The sequence below is a fragment of the Rhodnius prolixus genome, unplaced genomic scaffold (assembly GCF_049639745.1).
Source record: "Rhodnius prolixus isolate KJV_2025 unplaced genomic scaffold, Rpr scaffold_11, whole genome shotgun sequence".
Lineage (NCBI taxonomy): Eukaryota > Metazoa > Arthropoda > Insecta > Hemiptera > Reduviidae > Rhodnius > Rhodnius prolixus.
The window spans coordinates 9,242,547-9,267,251 of NW_027411625.1; the positions used below are offsets into that span (position 1 = coordinate 9,242,547).

At 32.8% G+C, this 24,705-nt stretch overlaps 1 protein-coding gene across 3 annotated transcripts in view; it reads right to left on the bottom strand.

Annotated features, from left to right (window-relative positions):
- Atpalpha (sodium/potassium-transporting ATPase subunit alpha) overlaps nucleotides 1–24,705 on the bottom strand; it is a 54,521-nt gene that overhangs the window by 24,911 nt on the left and 4,905 nt on the right. For 2 of the 3 annotated variants that reach the window (XM_074137945.1, XM_074137943.1), the window contains exons 2-15: nucleotides 14,626–14,706; nucleotides 12,104–12,235; nucleotides 11,432–11,635; nucleotides 9,702–9,815; nucleotides 9,004–9,256; nucleotides 8,692–8,913; nucleotides 7,812–8,057; nucleotides 7,613–7,724; nucleotides 6,404–6,536; nucleotides 6,104–6,296; nucleotides 4,964–5,212; nucleotides 4,732–4,870; nucleotides 3,648–3,790; nucleotides 3,267–3,523 (exon numbers count right to left, since the gene is read on the bottom strand). In XM_074137945.1, the coding sequence (XP_073994046.1) occupies nucleotides 3,267–3,523; nucleotides 3,648–3,790; nucleotides 4,732–4,870; nucleotides 4,964–5,212; nucleotides 6,104–6,296; nucleotides 6,404–6,536; nucleotides 7,613–7,724; nucleotides 7,812–8,057; nucleotides 8,692–8,913; nucleotides 9,004–9,256; nucleotides 9,702–9,815; nucleotides 11,432–11,635; nucleotides 12,104–12,235; nucleotides 14,626–14,706 (2,478 nt within the window). The remainder of the gene's footprint in view (nucleotides 1–3,266; nucleotides 3,524–3,647; nucleotides 3,791–4,731; nucleotides 4,871–4,963; nucleotides 5,213–6,103; nucleotides 6,297–6,403; nucleotides 6,537–7,612; nucleotides 7,725–7,811; nucleotides 8,058–8,691; nucleotides 8,914–9,003; nucleotides 9,257–9,701; nucleotides 9,816–11,431; nucleotides 11,636–12,103; nucleotides 12,236–14,625; nucleotides 14,707–24,705) is intronic. The other variant, XM_074137946.1, reaches the window with a different exon arrangement.

Genomic DNA, 24,705 nt, shown 5'->3' on the forward strand with positions numbered 1-24,705 from the left:
ATTAAAATGTTGAAGCGAGTGGTGTAGATGTTCAGTTAAAAATTAAAAAACAAAAAACTCAAAAGTTTAAAGTGCAGGCGGTAAAGTAATGTTTTTTTTTTTATTTAACACATTCACAAAATTCGTTTTAAATTATTATTTTTGTCGGTATTTTTAATTAACATTGTAAGAGAAATTAAGTGCAAAAAATGTACTGTAAGTGATAGAAGATAAAGAAGTGATACAATTTTTGTAAAAACAAATTTTTGGAAATGTTTTTCTTTTAAAAAATAGTCTCCACACCTCTTTTTTTTAGAATAAACAAAAATTATCAACTTTTCTACAATAAAACAATGGCGTGAAAGTAACAATTCACTTACCTAAACTCAAAATACAAAAACTACTCGGTAAAGCCTTTTACTATGTAAAACAACTTCCCGTGATACCATTATCTATAAAAAAATGTGATAGTTTTTCTGAATGTTTTTTAAATGTACCTTAATATTGTGAAGGTTATTAGATCTTCTACCTTACACAGACTTGGAGCGTACATTAGAAAGAAACTCATGAGAAAAATATTGCAGTTTCCGTTTACTTTATCGTCGGCAGTGGATTTGGCTAATAGCCACTTTCTGTACAAATTTAACCTAAACTAAAAGTTGGTAGATCGTGTACATTGTACTGATTTGGGGGCTCATTGGGGTGATGATTAAGTTCATAATTCTCCTTAATGTTAATTTGAAGTTCAATATGTTTGTTCTGTCTAGGGCTCAAAATGTTTGTACTATTTAGAGGAGCATAAGATCATACCTTTAACGTTATTTAGATAGTAGATTTGTACACTAAATGTCTTGATTCACGTCAGAAGAATCTCTAAGGTTGCAGTTTTTCTTAACGTTATAAGATCTGGACACAAACACACTAGACTTCGTTCCCATTACTTTATACAGGTGGCAAATCAGTACATTACACTGAATGTCACACTTTAAATGTGATGCTTAATGTTCTAGTCCCCCAAATTACTATATAATATGATTTGTACTTGGCCCGTCACTTAAGATGTAAATGCTGAAAGTTACAGTTTTTGGCAATTACGTTTATCAGATCTTGACAGGATACTCATGCAGGAGCTTCTATTCACACATACCAGTAGCTCCGATGAAAATTCGATTTTGGAAAAAAAAATTAACATCGCAATGTCTGCAGTTGTGTTAAAACTGGGCGATTTATTAAGCTATAAATTTTGACTCGCCTTAACTCAGCCGAAATTTACGCGAGGTTGGTTTATAAAGTTCGCTAATTTTGACAACAAATTTATAAAATTATAGTTGTTTTGAATCGTGAAATAAAATTATGTATATTTTTTTTTTTTGGCAAGGCTATCACTTGTTCCCCAAAACTCACCCAAAATAACTTTCTTGACAAAAGCATTTAAAATACAAGTGATATGAGAAAATCGCAAACAAAAAAATATTGGCACTTAACGGTTGGCTAACTTCATTGTCCAAAACCTTCTTGTTCACTACAAGATTGCATAAAATAATTCAAGTGTGAAATAAAATGAGTGATGAATATAAAACATCTTCATAAGGAATATTGTTTACAGGTTTACAAATACAACTTGTGGTCTTTAGAATGAAGCAAGTCAACAAACTCCTTTAACAGTTGTGTAAGTAGTAACATGTTTACATATTAAAAAATTAGGCTTTCTTCAAACGTGGTTACAAGCTATCCTCAAGGTGCTCATTATTTATAACGTCTTAACGCCCTCTTGAAAATTATTGTGCTGTTTAATATGCACCTTTTGAACATCTGACACCTAAAGTTAAGTTTTTATGTTACGATACACACTTGCTTCTTTCTAAAGATTAGAAAATTTAGTTTTTAAAACTGTAACTCAGTTCATTTTAAGAATGTTTATTAAGCGATAACAAAAAATTGCAACGAATTAAAAGATACACTCTCGAATGCGAAGCCACACGATAAGAAATGAAATATGCAATAAATTTACTGAATTTTTAAAGGTGTGGAGCATATTTCTATTTTGCAGAATAAAATTTAAAATAAAAATAAAATAGAAAAGACAGTATAAAATTTAAATTTTATCATCTGCACAATTCGACGCACACTCAAACAAAGAAATTACTGTGTGAAAGTGTTAGTTAAATGAGAAAGGAAAATAAATCAATGCTTTGAAAAATTCAAAATCAATATGCAGTCATTAAAAAAAAATCCTAGCATGAAATTAAAGGATCATTTAAAGGATTTAGATCATTCCGCTAAATCATCTATTCATTTCATACGTTATTATGTTTTAAGGCAAAAGCTGTCATACAACAGACATTTGTTTTTATGATGCGACGCACCACATCAATTCTGAATGGGGCTGTGTTTAAGTTGTCTACCTATGTCGCATATCAATTCAAAAACACCAGCAATGTTGGCTTCAAGTTTGACGGAGAAAAATTTTACAGCGTTCCAAACTTAAAAGAAAAACGGATTTACGCAAACTTGGAATTCTAGCCTAAGCTTTAATCCTTTGAATACTGCCTGCAAATTAGACAAACTTTGAACACTATAGAGACTAGATTAGCTAAGAGATCTCCTAAATATAACATAGGTGATCGGTGAATGCACTGAACTAACTTAAGTATCTATAGGCAACATAAGATTGAGTTCCGCTTAATTTAATTTACTGTAATTTTATGTACTTTGTACAGACTATGCAACATTTGAGGCCAGCTAGTCACAGTTCTTCTAAATATGCAGATGATCTTTGCAACTTAGAGAACAGCTTAAGCGTACTTCCTTGTGAGGTTTTAGATCTAAATATTGTATTAACGTGTTACTTTTGAGGCCGACTTAAGGTAGTGATTCTCTTTAAAGATAGAGATCTGAACCTTGTTTAAACTTGAAGTACTTTAGAAAGACCTGCCGAATTTAGTAGTACCCTCCAAAAGCAATCCTCCCCAGATCAGCACATCTGAGCTCATTAAAATTAGTTTTTGGTTGTGTGAATTAGATCCTTTAATTTCATCTATTAGGATACTATATTTATCAAGTTATGATTTAAATTTGATTAAGGAAAATGATTTCAAGCATTTAGAAGAAACAACTTTCTACTCAGTCTAATAAAAATAAAAATAACTATTAAATATATTTTTAAATCACTTAATACTTTTTTTTTTTGCCATAGAATTTAAACTGCAATTTTTAATTATTTTTTTATCCTGAAATTTATAAAATTATTAACGTATGTATTTTTATTGTATATGAAGAATACTCACCATATCGGTTCCTAAATCAATACAGAGAATGGTTACAGTGCCGAGCGGTAGGGGAATGTCTAGAAGGATGAATGCCAGGAAAGGAGAGATCTCAGGGATATTTGATGTCAGAGTGTAGGCAATGGATTTTTTCAAATTATCAAAAATTAAACGGCCCTCTTCGACGCCAGTAACAATAGAGGCGAAATTATCGTCCAACAGGATCATATCGGCCGCCTGTTTGGACACATCTGAGCCGGCTATACCCATCGCAACACCTGTAAACAGAATGCACATATACTGAATTTTATACTTCACTATTCTAAAAGTGACTCTACATAAATTATAAATAGTGAAGATGGCGAAACAAACGATAAGTAGCAAAAATAAAAAAAAGTTCACCTATGTCAGCTTTCTTCAGAGCCGGTGAATCATTTACTCCGTCCCCTGTCACCGCAACAATGGCGCCCATCCTTTGACAACCTTCTACGATGATCAGCTTCTGTTGTGGGGAAGTACGAGCAAATACAATCTCAGTGTGATATCTGGAATACATAAAAATACATTGGAATTCTGGCAAGAAGAAATAAGGAAAAACTATTACTAGCTTATGTAGAAACAGAGAGCCAGGAAGCTGCAAAAAGTTTGCCCATTCCTAGACAACTGCATAGTTGTGACTGTTCAGAAGTAACAGGCGCTGAAAGCTTTTTATACGCCGGAATAAACTATCTTTATTGCCAGTATTGACTCGTCTAAACAGTAGACGTTAGGAAGAGCCATTTACTGCATTTTTAAACTAGTTAAAAACGCTAATGCCGATTGCAAATATGGACCAATTTAGACGAGAGGATGCAAGACAGATGTTGAGGGAGCGAGACTAACTAAGCTAGGAATAGAACGTCGCATGCGGTGGTAAGATGAACTGGAATCCTCAGGAGAACCGATTAAAACCGGAAGAAATATATAAGGTTGGATGATTGACAAAGATTTAAACTAAACAGCAGAATTTGAAATCGCAAAGAAAAGAAATTACGTAAGAAGAATAAAAGAATAAATAGTATTAAATGAGGTAGTAGAACTAAATCTGAAAATTGTGGAATTAGTAACCATAAATCAAAGACATTCTTAGGCGGAAGCATGTAGTTGCAGTAGATCTGTATATAATAGCTAATAGATCTGTATATTGTTCCGACTGGGGCACTTTAAAAGAATGTTTGTAGTTGATAGAAAGATCTGAGCATCGCAATGATAAGATATTTTAGAAGAATGCTTAAGGTTGCAGTTACTCCCAACTTATGTTATAATGATGATATTGTTTTGAAGAGTCAGTTTAAAGTGAAGGTAAAGTTGCGCTTCCTTAAGAACTCCACCCTAAAAGTCTATTTTCCAGGCACTACAGAACCTAGGTCTTCTAGTGTTAAATAATAGTCATTAAACACTTGCGAGATTATCTGAGAACTTAACTAAAATGAACAAGAAGCATTACCTGAGAATTTCGTCTAACTGATCTGGGCCAGTGTCCCTCAGCTCTGTGCCGTGGACAACAGCAGCTTTAGCTTCCCTAGGATTCACTTCAGACACTGGTATATTCAATCTCTGGGCAATGTCTTCGACAGTTTCATTACCTGTAATGGCAAGAAAAGGGCAATTAATTAAATTCCTTTAACTGCTTTAATTATTTATAGATAACAGAATGAAGTGCTTTACATTGAACTTGCCTTCTGAGATAATGCCAACAGATTTCGCGATTGCCTTAGCTGTGATCGGATGATCTCCAGTCACCATGATTACCTTGATACCAGCTGATCTACACTTAGCTACAGCATCCGGTACGGCAGCTCTCGGCGGGTCAATCATAGACATCAAACCGACAAATCTCATGCCAGTCAATGGGAAATTAGGGTCGTCGCAATCAAATTTAAAGCCAAGTGGAAATTTATCTGATGGCAGCATTAAGTCGCAGAAACCTGAATTCCGAAATGGAGATTAGCACAATTAGGCAGAAGACTTACTTCTATAATATGTCAGGGATAGAGCCCGCTGTCTTAATTCTTCCACTGGACTTAATCATCAATCAAATCAAAACAAGCTCTCTCAGATTTTCCCAGAACATCCCTGATGTAATTTACAAAAAACTAATAAGCCCATACCCATGATCAGTTGGTTTGCAAATTTAAATAAAGCCATTGGAGTTGTTTTCCACAATATTAGATAAAAAAAAAAAAAAAAAAAAAAAAATGGAATGAACACTTATACTTTTCCTTACTCATAGAGAAATTTGATACACCAACTCACCTACAACTACACTAAAATTAATTTTCTGGATATCTTTTAATTATTAGCACTAGATTTACATTTACTTTCTCTTACTATTTAGTACATAAACAGTAATGAACATCAGGAAAAATTGCAAAAAAAAAACTGATTAAAGTAAAAGTGGCACTTCAGTCTACTAATTTTAATCAAATCCTAAATTTTCAAAATGTTGATTCTTCTTATACATACTCTTGTTAAACTAAAATGACACTAAAAGAATGGGCCGAAATTCATCCCTTTCCAAAAAATGAATCCTCATGGAGATGTGACTTGAATGAATATACTGTCTACAATAAAATTAAAGAAAATAGACGAAACAATTTTCTGAGAAAATAGATAAAATAGGGTATCATTTCAGTAAAGTACTTCTGGTTTAACACTTTAAGGCAAAACTTTGGTTTTATGTATGTAGTGTGTACGTATTGTTCAAGAAACAAACCTTTTGGCTTTCTTTAACTCAATGTTAATTGTTACTTTTAAATATTTTTGTTAGAGCATAACCGAAACATTCGGTGCGATTTTCTCGCCGAAATGATACTGACCAAGAACTCGTTCGCCGAGTCCACCAAGCTCTAAGTAAGCGTTGTTGAAAGCGTCCTTCATTTCCTCATCCAAAAGTTTCTCCTTGCCGCCGATAAAGATGGTGGAACATCTATCCAAGATCCTCTCCGGTGCACCTTTCATTACCATTACATGTCTTGGATCGTTTGGATCTTCAGTTTCATGGATTGATACCTAGTAAAAGCAAAAACAGTTATCACATTCTTCCACATTCAGAACATAGAAATTAATGATAAAATGTATGAAAGAAGATTGTAGCTCAGAGGAGTAAGGAGGATTACCTGATATTTATTAGTTGAATTAAACGGAATCTCACAAACTTTCCTATTCCTTCTACGGATGGACATGACATCTCCAAGAGCAAGTTCCATACATTTCAGTAGAGCAGCCTCAGAAGCATCACCGTTTACTTCTCTAGAAAGTAAATAATCTTGTGTGATCCACGATTTAAATTAAAAACAAATTTCACATGCTAGTTATAAAGCTTAGATAATTCACAAGTCATTCATAGTCGCAATAATCACGCGTGAAGCTTAGAGTAAGAGGTGAGATATTGAATTCTAGATTGGTCTCATTCTTGGCCATCCAAGATATTGGATCTTATTAAGATTAGTTTGGACATCTTGGACGATCTGCTTAATGATAAGAAGCAGCTTTCAAATTAAGAACGCATAAAAGTCGGCCAGAAAAGTTCAAGTGGAAACCCCAGACCATCTGTGATCTGCTCAAGAACTAGACTCTCTCCTGATTAGCTATCCCGCATTGGCGAGATATAAAAATGGTTTTTATACATTAATATCATTAATGTAACAAATCGAATAAAACAGTGAGGTATTGGTTAGCGCCAAAATTGTCTCTTAAAAATCAATTGTTCGAAAAAACTGAAAAGTAAAATTTTCTATTTCTTCAGTTAATTAGGAAAAATTATGTGCTTCCCATCTGCAAAATGGAGGTTTTTAATTGAGCGCTACCATAAGATTGTTTGGTATGCTTCCCAAGTTTAGGGGTATGAAAAACTTGAATTGGGGGGAAACAAAAATTTAGAACTTGAGATGTATTTATTTTAAGATTATAATAATTTATAATTTAGGAAACAATTAATCTTAAAACAAAATAATAAGTTTTTTTTTATTACGCCCTAAAATGTGACTTGGAAACAAAAATTCTGTCTGATTACTTAGCACTTCAATGCTAAATTATAAGTATACGCAGAAACGGCGTCATAGAAACAGACCCTTATCATTCAGATAAAAAATTATCATATTAATGATGCTTGGAAAAATGGCGCATTTAAATTTCAATGAAACTTGATCAAGGTATGGTTTTTTTTTTTATGTAACACTAATATAATCGAATAATTGCCTTGGTTCAGTTCTACTTATGAGGTACTCTTAGGTAAACTCTAAGATAAGACAAATATGTCTTTTCCACTAACACCTAAGTGAGTCAATCCCTCCGCACATCTAATGTCTTGTGGGCAAATCTCTTACTTTTTCAATATCGGTACACCTTCCTGACCACCTTTGAACTCAGCACGGTTACAAAGTGTCGCAATTCTTGCCAATGCTTTAAATCCAGGACTGGTCCTGTCGTACTGGACACCTGTAATGGAAGCAATATTTATTTACCACTGCTTCACCAAGACATCACTTTTAAAAGATAGTTGTCATTTCAGAAAATGCTACGTGCCAGACTGATCTTCCGTAGTATCTGCTTCAATGATCTGATTGTCAAACCACATATGCGCTACAGTCATCCTATTCTGTGTTAATGTGCCAGTCTTATCGGAACAGATAGTTGAAGTTGAACCTAAAGTTTCGACAGCTTCCAAATTCTTCACCAGGCAGTTCTTTGAAGCCATTCTCTTGGCAGTCAGTGTTAAACATACCGTTACAGTAGCCAGCAATCCCTCGGGCACGTTGGCAACAATGATACCTGCACAAATATATAATAGCTTTACTTAAAACACTTATAATTCTCTGTAGAGAAAGTGGATTAATCTGGTATAAAATGGAGTAACACAAGATTTACTTGGTATTAACAAGGTGGCATTTTCTCGATGTATGATTTTTTTTATACTTTTGGAAATAATTAGTATGCACTCATTTCATAGCGTTCACAATTTGAATATATCTACTTCAATCTACGCTTAGAAGCTTTAAATGATTTTAAACTCAAGACGAAGCTTGAGGCCACTGTGTTGTCAAAAAGCTGCTGGGATGTCATATTGTCCAAGTCTCCTCGTACGCCAATAATTCTGCAGCATCTGCCTCAAATCTTAGTACCTTTTTCTTCCACAGTAAAAACTCAAATATCTGAGAACAAACACCTTCTAATGGTGAATAATAGGGCTCTATTCATAAATTCATGCTTCACTGGTTTTAAAGTTCAACGCCAGAGTTGAAAAAATTATTGAAATAATATGTTTCCACCTTAAATGTTTACAACGCAAAGCCTACGTAGCACAAAAAAGGTATCGTGTAACTTAGGAGATTGGAGACCTTTTCTCATCAGTAGTAATGAAAAAGGAATAGATATTATCTGTAGAGGTAGAACGTTTACTACTTACCAATGAGGAAAATGACAGCATCCAGCCAATAGTAGCCAAGTATAAAGGCGATAATGAAGAAGGAAACGCCAAGGAAGACAGCCACACCCGTGATGATGTGAATGAAATGGTGTATTTCCTTAGCGATAGGTGTCTCACCAGTGTCCAGTCCTGACGCCAATCCAGCAATACGGCCCATCACAGTATTGTCACCACAACTGATCACAACTCCTTTAGCAGTGCCTAAAGACAATTTTAATTATACGTTTAATTCGCTTTTGACGCACTAGCATAAACAAAACCTTATTTAAACCTCAAAAAATATAAACAAACCTTCAACAGCATTTGTAGAGAAAAAAGCCAGATTTTTAGTCTCCAATGGGTTGTCGTTGGTAAGCTCAACGCCTCGACTTTGTGGCTCGGATTCACCAGTTAGCGAGGAGTTATCTACTTTGAAACCACGCGCTTCAATAATACGAATATCTGCCGGTATTCGGTCGCCAAATTTCACCTCAACCACATCGCCTAACACAATATCTTCTGCGCGAAGAGTTAGCTTTTCGCCTTGTCTAATCACTGTGGCAAACTAGACAAAAATTGAAGTTCATAAGTAAAATAACAGAATATTTTCAAGTTATGTTAAATTACTTAAACAAATAAACTTAACACTAGTCATTCTCTGTTCTCCACACTTTCGAATTTCAAGTGAAAAAACTAATAAATGTTACTATTTAAAATACCATTATTTTATTTAATTTTTTGGTGATTACTCCTTTTTTCTTTTAACGTACTTTAAAAATAAGTAAATAAAGCAAATTTTTAACGAAAGAGAAACCACGATTTCATTTGGTACTAAACGAAATTTGCTTTTTCAAAATGATGTGAAGAGAATAACTAAGTATGAATGAATTAACACAAACTGAACCAAGAAATTCCTGAAAATAAGAAAGTTAAAGCATCTCACATGAACATAAGGGTTTAGAATTAAAAAAGACGGGTAAATTTGATAATGAAATGATAGTAAACTTTACCTGAGGCACCATATTTTTAAATGATTCCATAATTCTTGAACTTTTACTTTCTTGGTAATACGAAAAAATGCCTGTCACTATAACTACGGCGGCCAATACGATTCCTAAATACAGCTGAAAACAAAAAGTATAAAAATAATTTAAATATCACAGATAGAAGATAAGGTTAAAAATAAGGGATTCGAAAATAAGTGCTGTAATAGTTTTATACATAAACTTCCTAGAAGTTGTTTGTAATAGTCTTTTATCTGATGCAGTAATGATCTTTACTACTTCGAAGTTCTTCTAAACTAATAAAGTGCCCCCTTATTAAATACTCTAAGAGGAAAGATAACTTGTAAGATGTTTAAATCACTGTTTCAAATAAAATTAAAAAAACTGCTTAAAATAAATCTTAAATAAGGATCAGGCAAACGAGAATACACATTGTAAGAAACCATAAAATAGAATAAATAAGGGGGGAGCAAGTCATTGGCATAAAGTACTGCGAACAATGAAGACTTATTGTAAAATCACTAGTTACTCAAAGTTAACCAATGGATTAGAGCACATGCCCAATGCTCACAAGCAAGCCCTTAAGTCATTTGAGAGGCGTCTAAGTATAAAGAGATTCCATAAGTATTCACGTATTTGTGTGAGTTATAATAATAATGACTATTTAAATCTCATTAAAATAGTAATATTCTTAATCAGTCAGGTGGCCCTACAAATGCAGCCATCAAAGTCGCAGATATGAGAAACGAAAAAGTTTATCACAAACTGCACTATTAAGCTTTCTACACAATTAATCCAACATGGCTGTACGGCCAATCGTATGACCGAAGGTTTCCTGAAGGGCCATTGCAGGCTAAAGTAACACATGAATGTGAACTGTGTAATGAGACTGCTAATGAGACTGACTAACTGATTATAAAATTAAAAAAGTACAAAACAAATTAGATGTGTATTAAAAAAACCACGAGGGGGTTAACTCTGTAATTAGGTGATACAATTTTTTCACATATATTCTCTGTTTGCCTATTTTATAACCGCTTCGAATTTATAATTTTATAAAGTTTCCGTAACTTTACTTTTGACAATTAATAATTTGTTATTCTTTGTGGAATTTTAATAATTTCGAAATCTATCTTCTCTGCTAACTGAACAAATGTATTTAATTAATTAATTAATTTAAAAATGAAGTAAATAATGATTGGATTCACATTATTGCTTCTTTCTTATCTCTTGAATTGTTCATTGTATTAATTGTTATCTGCACAGCTAAGCTTCATTTTAATCCACTTCCTTTTCGCTTAGTTTTCAATTAATTCAGATAAATTAAGAGTGTTACTTTAATTTGTCCTAATTAATTCCTAATGAGGGTCTTATTTCTCATTAAGTTAAATTTTTATGCGCAATTTGTTTTTTATCTTGATTAACCTAACAAGCTAGCTTTTCAATACTGTGTCAATTTTATTTGAGTTTATAAACCTTTTACACCAGAAAAATCGGGGACATTAATCTATTAAAAACAACAAGATTTGCCTAACACTGTAAAATAAAACTTTTTTTGAAGAACTTGCCTAAAAAAAGAATAAGGCAGACACTTGTCATTTAGCAACTGAATGACACAAAGGCCTCTTCGACTTACAGCTAGATAATAAATGCCTAAATAAACCTATTTTCTAGAATAATCTATCTCTCCACAGCAACCACAAAATTCTGTTACAGATTTCTTTTAGAATACTTACATTATCATCAGAGGGTTCTTCAACCGTGCTAGCCTGGATGGAGTAGGCAATGAAACATAGTATGGCGCCAACCCACAGTAGCAGTGCGAACCCTCCGAACAGCTGCTTGCAAAATTTTACCCATTCTGGTGTAGTTTTGGGTGGTGTGAGCGCATTCGGACCATCCCTCTCCAGGTTTTCCTTGGCTTTAGCATGTGTCAGTCCCTGGGGGCAAATATTTACTATACTATACGATAATAGAGCATGAGAGGAGTTTAGTTAACTAATCAATACTTAATGACAAAAAGTACTTATTCAATAAAAATTTAAAGAATGGGAAGAATGTAACATTTTAAACATAATTTTTAACTACTAAATAAATACTTTGTGTTCTTGAAATTCTGTCCCCCTTTACATTAAATAACAGATGTCTCATCCAGATATCAGGCCAGTTAGATTTAAATAAAATGTCAAAGGCAGTCACATTTGACAAAAGTAATGCTGCCTTTCCTTGCACTCAATAGAGATTTCTTTCATTTTTAATCCAAAAAAATGTAGAAATAAGTTCTAGAGAGGTGGCTTATTTTACAGCCAATCGCAAGGGTTATATTTTAGAACTACATTGGTTTTATTTAAGCTATTTATAGCCACTTTTTTCATATCTAGCAATTAAAAATTCCTAAAGATACTCACTGTCTCCGGATGGGTACTAAAGCGTTGATATAATTCTTCTACAGATATTTTATGGTGGTCAATATCTAACTCTTGCTTGAGATCATCTAAATCGCCTTTTCTTTGCTTCTTCACCGGTGGCTTTCGCCGGGACTGAAATAGTCAAAATAAATTGAATTAGTTTTTTTATTAACAGGAAAGTTGAAAAAAAAAGTATGAAATGAAGAATAGTATGAGAGTTAACGAAATAAATTCAGAAAACAGAAAATAGAAGCAATATAAAGTCTGAAGTTGTTCCCATCACCATATATCGATTTATTTGAAGAGTATTGCTGTAGAGTTCATGGTAGGTGTTGAGAGTGAGATATTAATTACTTATAGTTACATCTTGCTTGCAACAAATTAGGCTTAGATGCCAAATTTCATCAACGATTTTACATGTTTTGAGGTAGTACGAAAAAAGTGGTCTTCAGAAATTTGTTTGTGTGTAGGCGAGCCGAATTAAGAAAAACTAGCAGAAAGCTAAATATTTGAAACTTTTTCGGAATAATTCACCTTCAGAGGGTTCAGAATTAATCTGACTCTGACTGGGGGATTAAAGAATAAACCAAAAAGATGGAGAAACTTTACTAAGGAGATCACGGCGAATTGGTCAAGAAATCTTGGCGTCTTCGAGAAAATTCACCTGTATCTTCCTATAAACAGAAAATTCAACGCGATCGTTAGTTCTATCTAGGCAAGGCCTAAATCAGAATGAGGAAGAATTCTATGTCAAATCAAGACATGAAATTTTAATCAGTGAGCTCAACTCTAACTGTATATAGTTACCAGTTTTGTTTCAGGATTAAGACCATATTTACAGTATTTGTGATGTCCCTTAAAAGTTTGTTTAGTCTGGTTTCACCAATGTTTCTCAAATTGGCTATTAGTTAGTGGTGATTTCGTTGTGAGCTTACACTGCTCTAAAAATCTCTTACCAGTTTGTACACAAATCTTAAATCAGTATTTAATACAGTTCAGCAATGATTCTCTTGTTGAGTTTTATCTCATATTCCTGTATGTAACCATTTATGACAGTCAGGAGACTCTTTTAAAAATAATACATGCAGGAGAAGCTAAATTACAATGTTAATTATAATGAATAATGAAATTATTAATCAAAAACATAATAGATAATAAATACAGAGGGTGAGCAAGTAAAAAGTGATAAAGATACAGAATATTAAGAATATAATAAGTGAATATTCGTGAAGTTAAATATCTTCCACCAAATACATGCAGTCTTCTTAAATATAACACTGCTTCTCAAAATTAGGGCATCGTTTTACTTTAAGGTAACCCAAGTCAGTTACTGGACTTCAGTCCCAAACGTGGCTCGTATGTGTTAATCACTTTTCTTTAAGGAGTCGCTATGTGGACTAAGAGTGACTTTGGTTGGCTAGGACTCAGCCCCTCTTCAAGGGCGAAAATAATAATCCTTCTGCAGACTCTTCTTTACGCCGAAGTGGGTACGCTGAAAGCACCAAATTCTTGTAGTTTCACCTTGAAATTTACTTCGTAATTTAACGGTTCAGAAGGGTGGAAGATTTATTTCTATCAAGTATGTGCTTCTAGTCTAGGTAACAGCTCGCATAGGAGTTTTCTAAAGTTAAAACAAATTGACCGAATCATGCGCCTTCTTTCCCTTTTATTCGTCCCGAACCAGATGTTAGATATAAAGTGTGTCTAGATTCCAAGGAATGGACGGCTTCAAAGCATTCACTTTTTTGACTTTTCGGCAGTCTTAAATGTTGATTAAGGAGACCGATCAGGACCTAGTAATAAGACTCCGAGCCATGCACAGAAAAGACTCCTGGTTGGTTCCAATACAGGGCAGCCCCGTTTAAGGTCCACGTAATAGGGCTCATAACAGATAATCTCTACTTCTTCGGCCCCACAGAAGACTGTGTGACAGTTGACTGTGATACAGTGAGTATTTAGACAACGGTTTATGAGAGAGCACTGCGATTAGATCTTTAAGGAATACGTTACTTCACCTCCCTAGAGAAAGCAAGTTCTGAAATCGTCAATTTTTCTAAACTGATTTTTCACAATCGTTGCTTGCCTCGTCTTTCATGGTGTCTCAATCAAATTATGAGCAGTCATCATATTGGAATCTTTGAGCGGATTATGAAATGCTTGTGCATCGGATTTAAGGTGGGAGTAGAAGATTAGCAACTATGTAAAACGATGGAAAATCAAATAATGGATTCAAAGATAAATTCACATCTTTCTGGCATTAAACTTTTTTAAAAAAGGAATTTGATCATTTTTGAGTAGCAGTGTATATTTTTGTTTCGGATGTTTAAATTCCTGGTGAACATTTTCTTTGCTTTTTAAAAAGTGTGTTTGTGTTAAACTCCCAAAACCAAAAAAGCATTCTCTTCTCTCTCTCTTTTTTAAAGACATTATAGAGATAATATAAATTGTAGGCGTGAGTATAACCTAAGGGAATGATTTTTTTTTTTTAAATCTGATAATTCCCTTGTGGTGAGCAATTCTACCTTTGCTTTGCCATCAGCGGTTCGGTTGTCATCATTGATCGCAGCCACTGTGGCAACTCTGTACGAGTCGGTCCGTCCATGCTACAAAAAAAGTTGTAGACAAAAAAAAATCATACATCAAAACAAAAACAAAACAAAGAAAAACAAAAACAAGAACAAAAAATTAAACATTACACACTAAAACAAAATCAAAACCAAAATGATAGCGAAAACTAAGTAGAAAATTTTTCATTTTTTTTTTTACACCTCGTATATTTTTAATTTTGGAAGTAAATGTTTTGGATTCATCTGAGTAAGTAAAAATTGTTTTTTAAAATAGTTTGTCAGAAAGTTAATATTTCGTTTAGGCGCCGCCTGAGGCAAGACAAAAAGGTTTTGTAGAGGTGGTAAAACCGAAATGCAACCTTCAAGAGAGGGTTTTTTGAAATGGCTCCGAAGATTTAATCTATTTTTTATTTTTTTTTGCATCTAATAATAAGTTGAACGAACTTTTCAGGTACAAAACACTGTCAGTTTGGATCGTCAAGACCGCTTACTTCCTCTATTAGTTCCACAGTAACATTTGATCATCCAATGGATGAATTCTTCGGCACCTCTTTTCTAGGTGAGGAAAGAAGAGTGAAATAGGTAGGTATTATGCGTGCATTTCTTCTCTAACGGATTGTGTAATCAACCAATGATCATTGATTATAGTAAGAGTTAAATATTTGGCTCCAATTCTAAGTGTGAAGAAAATTGAGATCCGGAAATGAGAATCTAATCAACTATTTCTTTCTAGCTTTACTATTGATTTTAAGAAGAAGTTCTGGGAGGCCTCGCATTCCAAAAATCCTTTTATTATGGTGCACCAATGTTGGAATTTACTAAAATTTAGCAAATATTATAGTTATAAAGAATACCTTGACTAATGTATTAGCATCTCGTTTTAATTAAAAACTTACAACTTATTTTAAAATTTTTGTACACTCTTTCCAGGCTTTCCTGTAATGTACAGTTTTACAAACGATATAATGTTGGTAAGAATTTAAATGTTCGGAATATGAAGAAAATTAGTGTTGTTAAACCATTTAGAATAGTTTTAAAAGTCGTGTGTGTGTGTGTGTGCACACCATATTCTTCATACTCTTTCAAGTAGGGGAGGGTGTTGAACTAGTGGTCAAGAGCGTGGCTTTGTAAGAACTGGGAGATCCCTAGTTCGAATTCCGCATATGACTACTTTTTATTTGTTAGAAAAATTGTTTGTAGTGAAGTATGAGCTTCCACCTCAGTTCACGACATCTAATTGGTAATTAAATTAGTTGGACGTTAAGCTCCGCCTAAAAAAATAGGCGATTACTTTACTCATTAAAGTAAACAATCTTTAATTCCACTCCAGTAGGTCTCGTAAGTTATTTTTTTGTTAAACATTTACTCTGGAAACAATTCATTTTTACTGAGGTTGACCTTTAAGAGAATTTTTTAAAAAATACAGACAGGTATGAGTTTTTCGCTAATTTTGTTTATGCTTTCTTGAACAGTCAGTTTTATTACAATGTTCATACATAAAATCAGCTAAAAATTTACAGAAAATTACATACTTTGCAGAAGATCATTTATCTCTAAGTGTAATTTGCGCAAAGGAATATGTCACCACTGTAAGCCCAATAGAGTTAGTTGTAAACTAGATATCCTAATACTAAATACGCCGAATCTATTCTAGATATTGACTTCACGTGACGATGCATTAGTCCAGGCGATTGGTCACAGCTAATAAAGTAAGCAATTAAACGTTAGAACAGTGCTTTAGTAGACGAGATCTAGTTTTTTTTTGGCGAATCCACTGCCTTTGTCATTAGCGCCACGAGACCTAGTTCAACTGGAAATCAATCTTGCTTACTCTATATTTAAATGAATTAGAGTGTAGGCCAGTGTTGTACAATTTTTGAGGCCTCCATGATCACGAAAAATATTGTTTCTAGCTAAAGAATTAAATTGAATAGAAATTCTTAAAAACTAATAATGGCAAAAAACTTATTCTGTTTTGAATTATTATTATTTTTTCGCTTCAGAGTCGCATCCTTTCTTATAAGAATGGGAGAATGCGGTGCGGTGTTATTTTAAAATAAATAAAAAAATAAGAAGAAATGACGGTTTTTGAGTCCATAAGTGAATGATTTTGATATGTACAAGCATTGTATTGATTTCCAAACAGGTTTGATTTTCCACCGCACCGCACCCAGTAATCGTATGGATAAGTCAATATGGAAGCACAGAAAACAACTGTTTTATGGTAAGAAACGAACATTCAAAAATAGATTTATTGTCAGTAAGGAACTGGATTCACAAACAGTGAGTGTGGATTTTTTAAAGCAAAATATTAATAAATTTATTAAAACTTTGTTAATCTATTAGACATATTAAATGTAATCTATTAAAATTCATAACTATAACATAACCTATAAATTCATGTAATAGATGTTAACCACTAACTGAAATTGTTTTAGAGAAAACTAGTAGCTATAGTGGGAAATTCATTATTGGCAATATTTTATAAGAAATAACGTTACATAACTACGCTGAAAGTTCGAAGCCAAGGTTTTAACCAAGAAAGAAAAAATTACAAGGGGAGTTACCCCGCAAGTCTTGGGCATCGTGGTTATAAATGCAATTACTTGCGGTTGGAGACCAGATGCGAGTTTCCAAATAGAATTTAACGTCAAATTTAGATAAGAAAAGCTATACATTTATTTCTCTTTCATAACTTATAAAAGCTAGAACTTACCATTCAACTAAAACATTATTATTTGAGAGGGAAGCGAAACACCTTCACGAAAGCACCCTATAAATTTATTGGGAAATTGTTTTACTAAAAGTTATAGAGCTGCTTGTGTACAATAAATAAGCCTAGTTTATTAAAAAATAAAAATCATTCAGTAAACTGGTCTTCACAGTTTCAAGGATTCTGGCCGCTCATTGGGTCCTTTGGTGAGACCAAATCGAAATATTAAAATTTCAGCCAGTATTCTAATTTTAGATATTTGCTAATAAAAAAAAAAAAATCTCAGAATCTATTGGAGCATCCTTAATAAGACGCATCTAACAGAATTTTTATGATTTATTAGTCGTTATCTTCCATTATGCTGTGTGAATCTGTCTCAATTTTCAGATAAATTTTTTTCTTGTAATTCCCCCTACTTTATCTTGTTTGTTCAAATTATCACATATCATTAGTGTACTTAACGTAAAAAAATTCTGAAGGAAATTTCCAGAAGCTCCTGATGAATGGCACAATAGCATCAGAAACGTCGAGCAACAATTAAAAGGTGTTAAGAGCAAACAATCTCTCTGGCCATTGCCAAATAAATCATCTTCTGCTTGTATTTTAATGGCCTGACTAATATTAGGAACAAAAAAAATTCAAAACTTAAAAATTAACATTAAACTAAATCGGTGAAAAATAAATATTTAAGCTAAATAAACACTAGATACATAGAGATTATATTGAAATTAGAAATCTCTATGGGCAGACTAATTGAACAAGGTTAAACTGATTATTCAGCTTTTTATTTATTTTTATATTTTATATATTTATTTTAGAATTTGGATCAACTGATTTCTCTGTGGAGCAGTATTTTTATAACTTCTAAAAGTTTCATCTCAATTTACAATTTGAAGAAGTCGGGCACAATCACAGAAACGTATGTAATATTTCTTTTTTTCTTTTCAGCACAGCCTACAAATGGAATTTATATCGTTGTTCATTTTTTTTGGTGACTGATTCATAAGTTTCAAATAGGATGAAAATATAATTGCCATGAACAGACAATACAGAAGACACACCAACCCTGAAATGTAATAGTATTACTTTCTAAATTAGCCCTAAAGATGACCTAGTCCCTAGGTCGAAAGCTTGGCAGAATAAATTTTATTCGACTGAAATGGCAATTATTTTTTCATCCTATTGGAATTTATATCTTTTACTAATGAAATAAATGTTACAGTACTTTTTTTTTTCTTATTATTGTGAACTATTTTTCCCTCCCACTTTTGAATAATAACAGAAAATCACGATAGTGTCCACTACTATTTAGTTATCTAACAATAGTACAGGTTAGGTTTCAGCTGTTACGTCAGCCCACTTTATACTTGAATGTACATACATAAAATATTGTAGTAAACAAACTTGTAATTGATTAATGCAAATAAAAATCACGTTTTCATTCAATAAAGCGATAACACACACATTAAGAAAATACTAGCGAATAAATCCAATATAAAATAACTACTACCAGACAACACATTAAAAATTAAATTACAGTAAAGGTAATAAAAAATACTTTTGACTATGATTAATGGAAATTTAATGTTTAAGTTAAATTTTAAAAAAAATAATGTTAAGTTAAAAATTTGTTTTATTTATTCTTTTTTTTTTGTAATAAAATAAAATTAATGTTCAATGAACATTCAGATTTAAAAAGGGCTGGCGTGACAGCTGAAACGTAACAAGTTCTATTTTTAACTAAATAAAAAATAGCGGAGACTATGGGTTTTCTGTTATTAAGAAAAATTAAATTCAAAAGTTATTATAGAATTCAATATTTTGCCTTTCGTAATTTAAGCAATTAGTCTCAATTTCTTTATGTTGTAGTTAAGTTTAAAAGAAGATAACACACTTTTGGAATAGAACTGAAATAGTACAAAAACCTTATTATTTTTTTTTTTTGCAAGATTCAGGACAATATTTATGTCAGCATATGAAGCAGACTCTGCGCCATTTAATAGTTTCAGGAAGCATAATTAGGCCAACCAATCATCTGGCATTGACAGTATAGATAGTAAAAGACAATTCAGAAAATTTTTAACTTATTCTCGTAGCATTGCCGAAGTAAGTAAAACTGGACGGATCTTAATTGATCATTAAAGAATTCTTATTGTTCCTAATAATAGAATCGTGTTAAATGTTCAAAATTAGGTTTATTCTAGTAATACAAAGGCGCCACAGTAGCCGAGCGGGTTAAGAGGCAAGACCTGCAAAGCTAATATGCATTGTGGTACTGGGTTCGATTCCCGGTCTTTAGGCCTTGGATTTTATTTAATGGTTAATAAAAGAAATTTACAGTAAAGTATGTTTGCTAGTCGCCTCCGTCCACTACACCTAGTAAATGGTAATTGGACGTTAAGCCCCGCCTGAAAAAATAGGCGTTTACTTGACTTTACTTAATACATTTTTTGAGGTCACCTGAAAATGAAAAAACTTCTTATTTTTTAGCGCAAGGCCACTGTGTGTCTCGGAAAGATCGAATTTGGTATACGGTTATGGTTCGATTGTCGCTACACACTAAAAAGGTGTCCGGCAGATAGAACCCCATGCACCCTGATATTCAAAATTGCTATCAACTTTTCCCAGTCTGTGTTGGTGAGACGAATAGAGGTAGTAGATAGCTTTTAGAGTAAGTTTGAGATACTTTGCTACCAAAAATTTGGGCCAATATGGAAGGGTCTAGTACATGGACGGACATCCACTCGTACAACCTGATGGTTATTCAAAGAGTTTCTCAGCTCCTAGGTACGTAATTACTTATAGCCAGCATAAAACCTACAAGTTCAACTCAGGAGCCACCCAAGTCCTGTTGGGCATAGAGCTTGAAATTAGGTTATATAGAATAGTTATATAGAATTGTAAGTGTTCGCATCATATTTTTTTTTTCTTTTTTTGTAGTATTTTTCTGAAACTTTTTAGTATTTCGCAGTTAAATAGATCTGTTTTGGTTAAGAGTAGGCTTTCTTTAAAAGCAGATTTACTATCACCTATTATAAGATATTTACAATGGATTCCCACCATGCGTTCAGCGCGGCTCACGAATACAGTCCAATAATAGACACAGGTTTATCGATTCTAACGCTCTTAGTTGTGGAATACTGACACCAGGGCGTGTGCCTTGCAGACGCTCTGGCGGCACACCTATTCAAAGAAATCCCTCTCAAATTAGGTTGTTTTTTTTCTATTACTATCTCTTACAGCCCTAGGTAAGACCAAAACATTGCGATTGCATCTAAGTTCATAAATTTTTCTTACCGATAAAATTGAAGTTGAGGTTACGTGATTCCAAAAAAGTTTTTTCTCTCCCAAATTTGTCTGCAAACTAGTGTATGTTTGTGGTATGGTCAACAAAACTCAAAATCGAAAAATGGCTGTTTGAAAAATCGCAAATTTTTGTTATGTGTTTTAGTTAACTTCATCAAATCAGCAATAATCTTTACAATATAACCAACCATAAATGTCATTTTAGTTAATCGATTTTTCAGTTTTAGAGGGCTTTTTTGGGGGGGAGGGGGAAGTGAAGGACTAAGAGGGTCAACTTCTCAGGAAGGAAGTTTAAACATAGGACCCTTGCTACAGGGCGCCCTAAGTAAAACCATCTTTTCATATCCTGTCTTAGCAAATTGAATTATTTAGTACTTACGAGATCTGTGGATATATACTGCAAAAACTCACATTTGGAAAGTATCTAGACCCTAAAATAAGAGTGAATTACTTCATACTTAGAGAAGTCACACAATAAATCTCTTTTGCGGTGCTTGGGCTACAGAACTTGTACCGTGATAACCTACCTCTTTAACCTTCCTGCTTTACTAAACTAAATGAAGCAAGCTTGCCGCAGCCACCTCTAACACTCACAAAATTTCCCTCTTTCGGATGATATTAAATATATTTTTGTCAATTTGGCACTAATTATTGTATTCAGAGCTTCAAAAGAGGCTAGGCCGTGATAAAGGCAGCAAGAAAATGGAATAATTTTGTGAAAAAAAAAAATGGACAGTAGAACCCAAAACGGCCTTAATGTCTTAACATTGAAAAATAGGAGTAAATATAATTGTAAGAAGTGCAACAAGATACAAGAAGCATAATCAAGAATCGCTGGTGAAAATTGAATGTAAAGTAAAATAATGCCTATTTTTTCAGGCAGGGCTTAACGTCCAACTACCCAATTATGTGGCGTCGTGGACGGAGGCGACTAGCAAACATACTTTACTGTAAACTTCTTTTTATTAACCATTAAATAAAATCCAAGGCGTAGACCTGGAATTGAACCCAGTACCACACAATACATATTAGCATTACAGGTCTCGCCTCTAACCGCTCGGCTATCGTGACGCCTGCAAATTGTAAATTTTTGTTGATAATGTAATTAAGAATTACTGAAAAAGAAATAATAACATGCATGGTTCAACATTCTATCTTTGTAGAATACATTTCGTTGAATTTTTTAATCATTTGGAAAATTCATCTGTAATTCGACTAACTTTGAGCAGTTCAGTGGCATGAATGTAGTTACTATTCAACATAATATGGATGGTAGATCTCTAAAAATTCTACTTAATGTGGCACATTAGAAGCACCATAGGGTATATTAGATTAATATATCGGCACACTGGGCACAAACATTTGTTATCAGCGAGGCCAAGGCTGTGCAAGTACTCCACAGCCAAACACAGATTATAAAACTGTTAAATTATCAGACTTATCTTTAAGTAATATTAAGGCCTTAATTAAGAAAAAATAATAATAATAATAGGAAAATGATATTATTAAAGTTAGAATAAGAATTTCGAGTGTCTTATCTAAATTAATCACTCAATTTAAACATAATAAACAATAATAATAAAATTCATATCTCTGTTTACTATCACAAAACAGAGATCAGTAAGTTAGGCCGAGATAAGAGATTTGTCCACTTGTACAATTTTCTTAGCGGACATAGCAAAAATTTGTGATTTTTACAAGTCTAAAGTATTTTAGAAACTATAAAAATAAAAAATAAATATATATAAAATATTTATTTTATTTAAGGAAAAGTATGAAAAATAATAATAATAATAATAATAATAATAATAATAATAATAATAATTGAGATATCAATTCAGCAAAGCCTCATTTGGCGAAACAAAAACTAAACGTGAAAAACGACAATATTAACAAGGAAAATTATGTTTTGATTTTTCTAGCATATTTCGTTTTACAAATATTCTCATACCCACACACCAATTTTGGATATACGCTAACCAAGAACACACACACCATTGGGAGAGAAATAGAACAAATTTATACAAGCCACTTTTTTTTTTTAATTCAGGGGGGGGTCCCCCTAAGGAGTTCAGCGATAATTAAGGTGAAAAATCAAAATTGAAAAATATGCACGACTGTAAAACTACCACTTATAAGTGGTAAGAGGAAGAATAAACTAAAAAACGGAATGGTTTAGCTGAATGGTTAGCAAACACTGGATTGTAACGGGTTCGAATCCAGCTGCTGTCCTTAAGTCTTTCTAGGAGCTTCTTACAGCTTACTGTCCAGTGTCTGGGCGCCAATAACCTCAGAAGCCTTAAATACAAAACTAATAATAACTCATGTTCATAAATTTTCTTGTTAAATTTTAGCATAATATTTAAATTACAAGAACTTTAAGACAGATAGAATACTCAGTAGTAACAAAATTTGAATTTAAGTCTTAAAAATTTCCGCTTTCACGAAAATACATCTAAAAACAATTATCGCGAAAACAATTAAGCAAAAATGAGATTTCCGATCACTTAAATTCCTTTTAACTTCTAAATTCTAGCAAATCACATAGATTACTCACAAAAATTGCTTAACGTTAAAAAAATAAAAGAATTTATAAATGAATTTTCCTGTAAAAAATATTTTAAATGGAAAGTAGACATAAAATAGATCTAGATGCATATGCATTGGAGTGCAGGAAATAAAATGAAACTCATTAAAGCAATTTACAAGGAAATCTCGAGAAAAACAAAAAATTCCACTCAGTAAGGCGGCATAATCCAGTTGGCTATTTGAAAAACTTATTAATATTAATTCCTGCTAATCTAAATCAAATCTAAAATTTTATGCGACTTTCCGTTTAGTCACACACACGCCACTGTGTAAAACAAGTGTTACAATGCGAGAGGGTAACATAATTGAAGTTGAAATCTTTGTACTATTCTGATAAATCTACCTCTAATGATAGAAGAAGATCCGAAAATGAGGGGAACCCTTTTTCATTAGCAGCAGACGTCAAAACGTGAATTTTTAGTGAAGACTCAAATAAAAAAAAAAATCAATAGCCTGAACGATTGTCCTACTTCCTCTTAAATGGGCTAAGAGAATATAAAATTGTTAAGAAAATTTTAAGATATACAATATAATTTTTTAAAAAATTTAAATTCTAATCTCAAGGTCAGTCTGGGGAATAATCCCATTCTAGAGATATAGAACGGAACTTGTACATTAAAGAACATAACATAGATCCAGTCAAGAGTTAGCGTAGAGGACGGCTCAGGCAGTGACGTCAACAGACAGTCGCACGTTTACCAAATTGGACACATAACTATCTCAATACGCAGAGTACAATTTAATATAGGACCACTACATACTATATCCCAACTAATTACCGCCGAACCTCTCTTAACACTTTGAAAAAACAAAAAAAAGAATAAGAAAAAGTCACAAAAAAGTAATAGGCCTAACATAATTTAGGTTTGTATTATCATGTTTATATTGAAGCCCTTTGGCAATTGCCTAGGGCGGAGGACACACATCCAACTGTAACAAAATCCACATCCAGAGAATGGATATTCCTTCAATTTGGATTTTTGGTAACCCATAAACATTTTTGGTGTTAAGACCTGTATTATATATAGAGAAATAACAGTTTATAATGAAGCATCATTATATTTTAGAACACCCCCCTCTAAAAAAAAAAAAATCACAGGTTTCAAATCTAAGTGTTAACTAAGAACTATGTACTTTGACTCGAAAATAAAACTGATTAGTTTTTAGAGTAAGTCTAAGAAAAATAAATACAGAAAAATCAACACAGTGAAGGTGTAATTTTGGTAGGTAAATTTTGACCCAAGCTTTATTGCAAATGGTCGCTTAGTATTAAGCACTTTAAACTAAATATAGAATCTGTATTTCCTGTATTGTTCTTTTAAAGTTAAGATGATCATACTTATATATTTCACTTAATTTACTGCCTAATTAATTGTAGGTTAATCTCCGAATTAATTGTAGGTTAGAACCTAACCTTTATCAGCCAT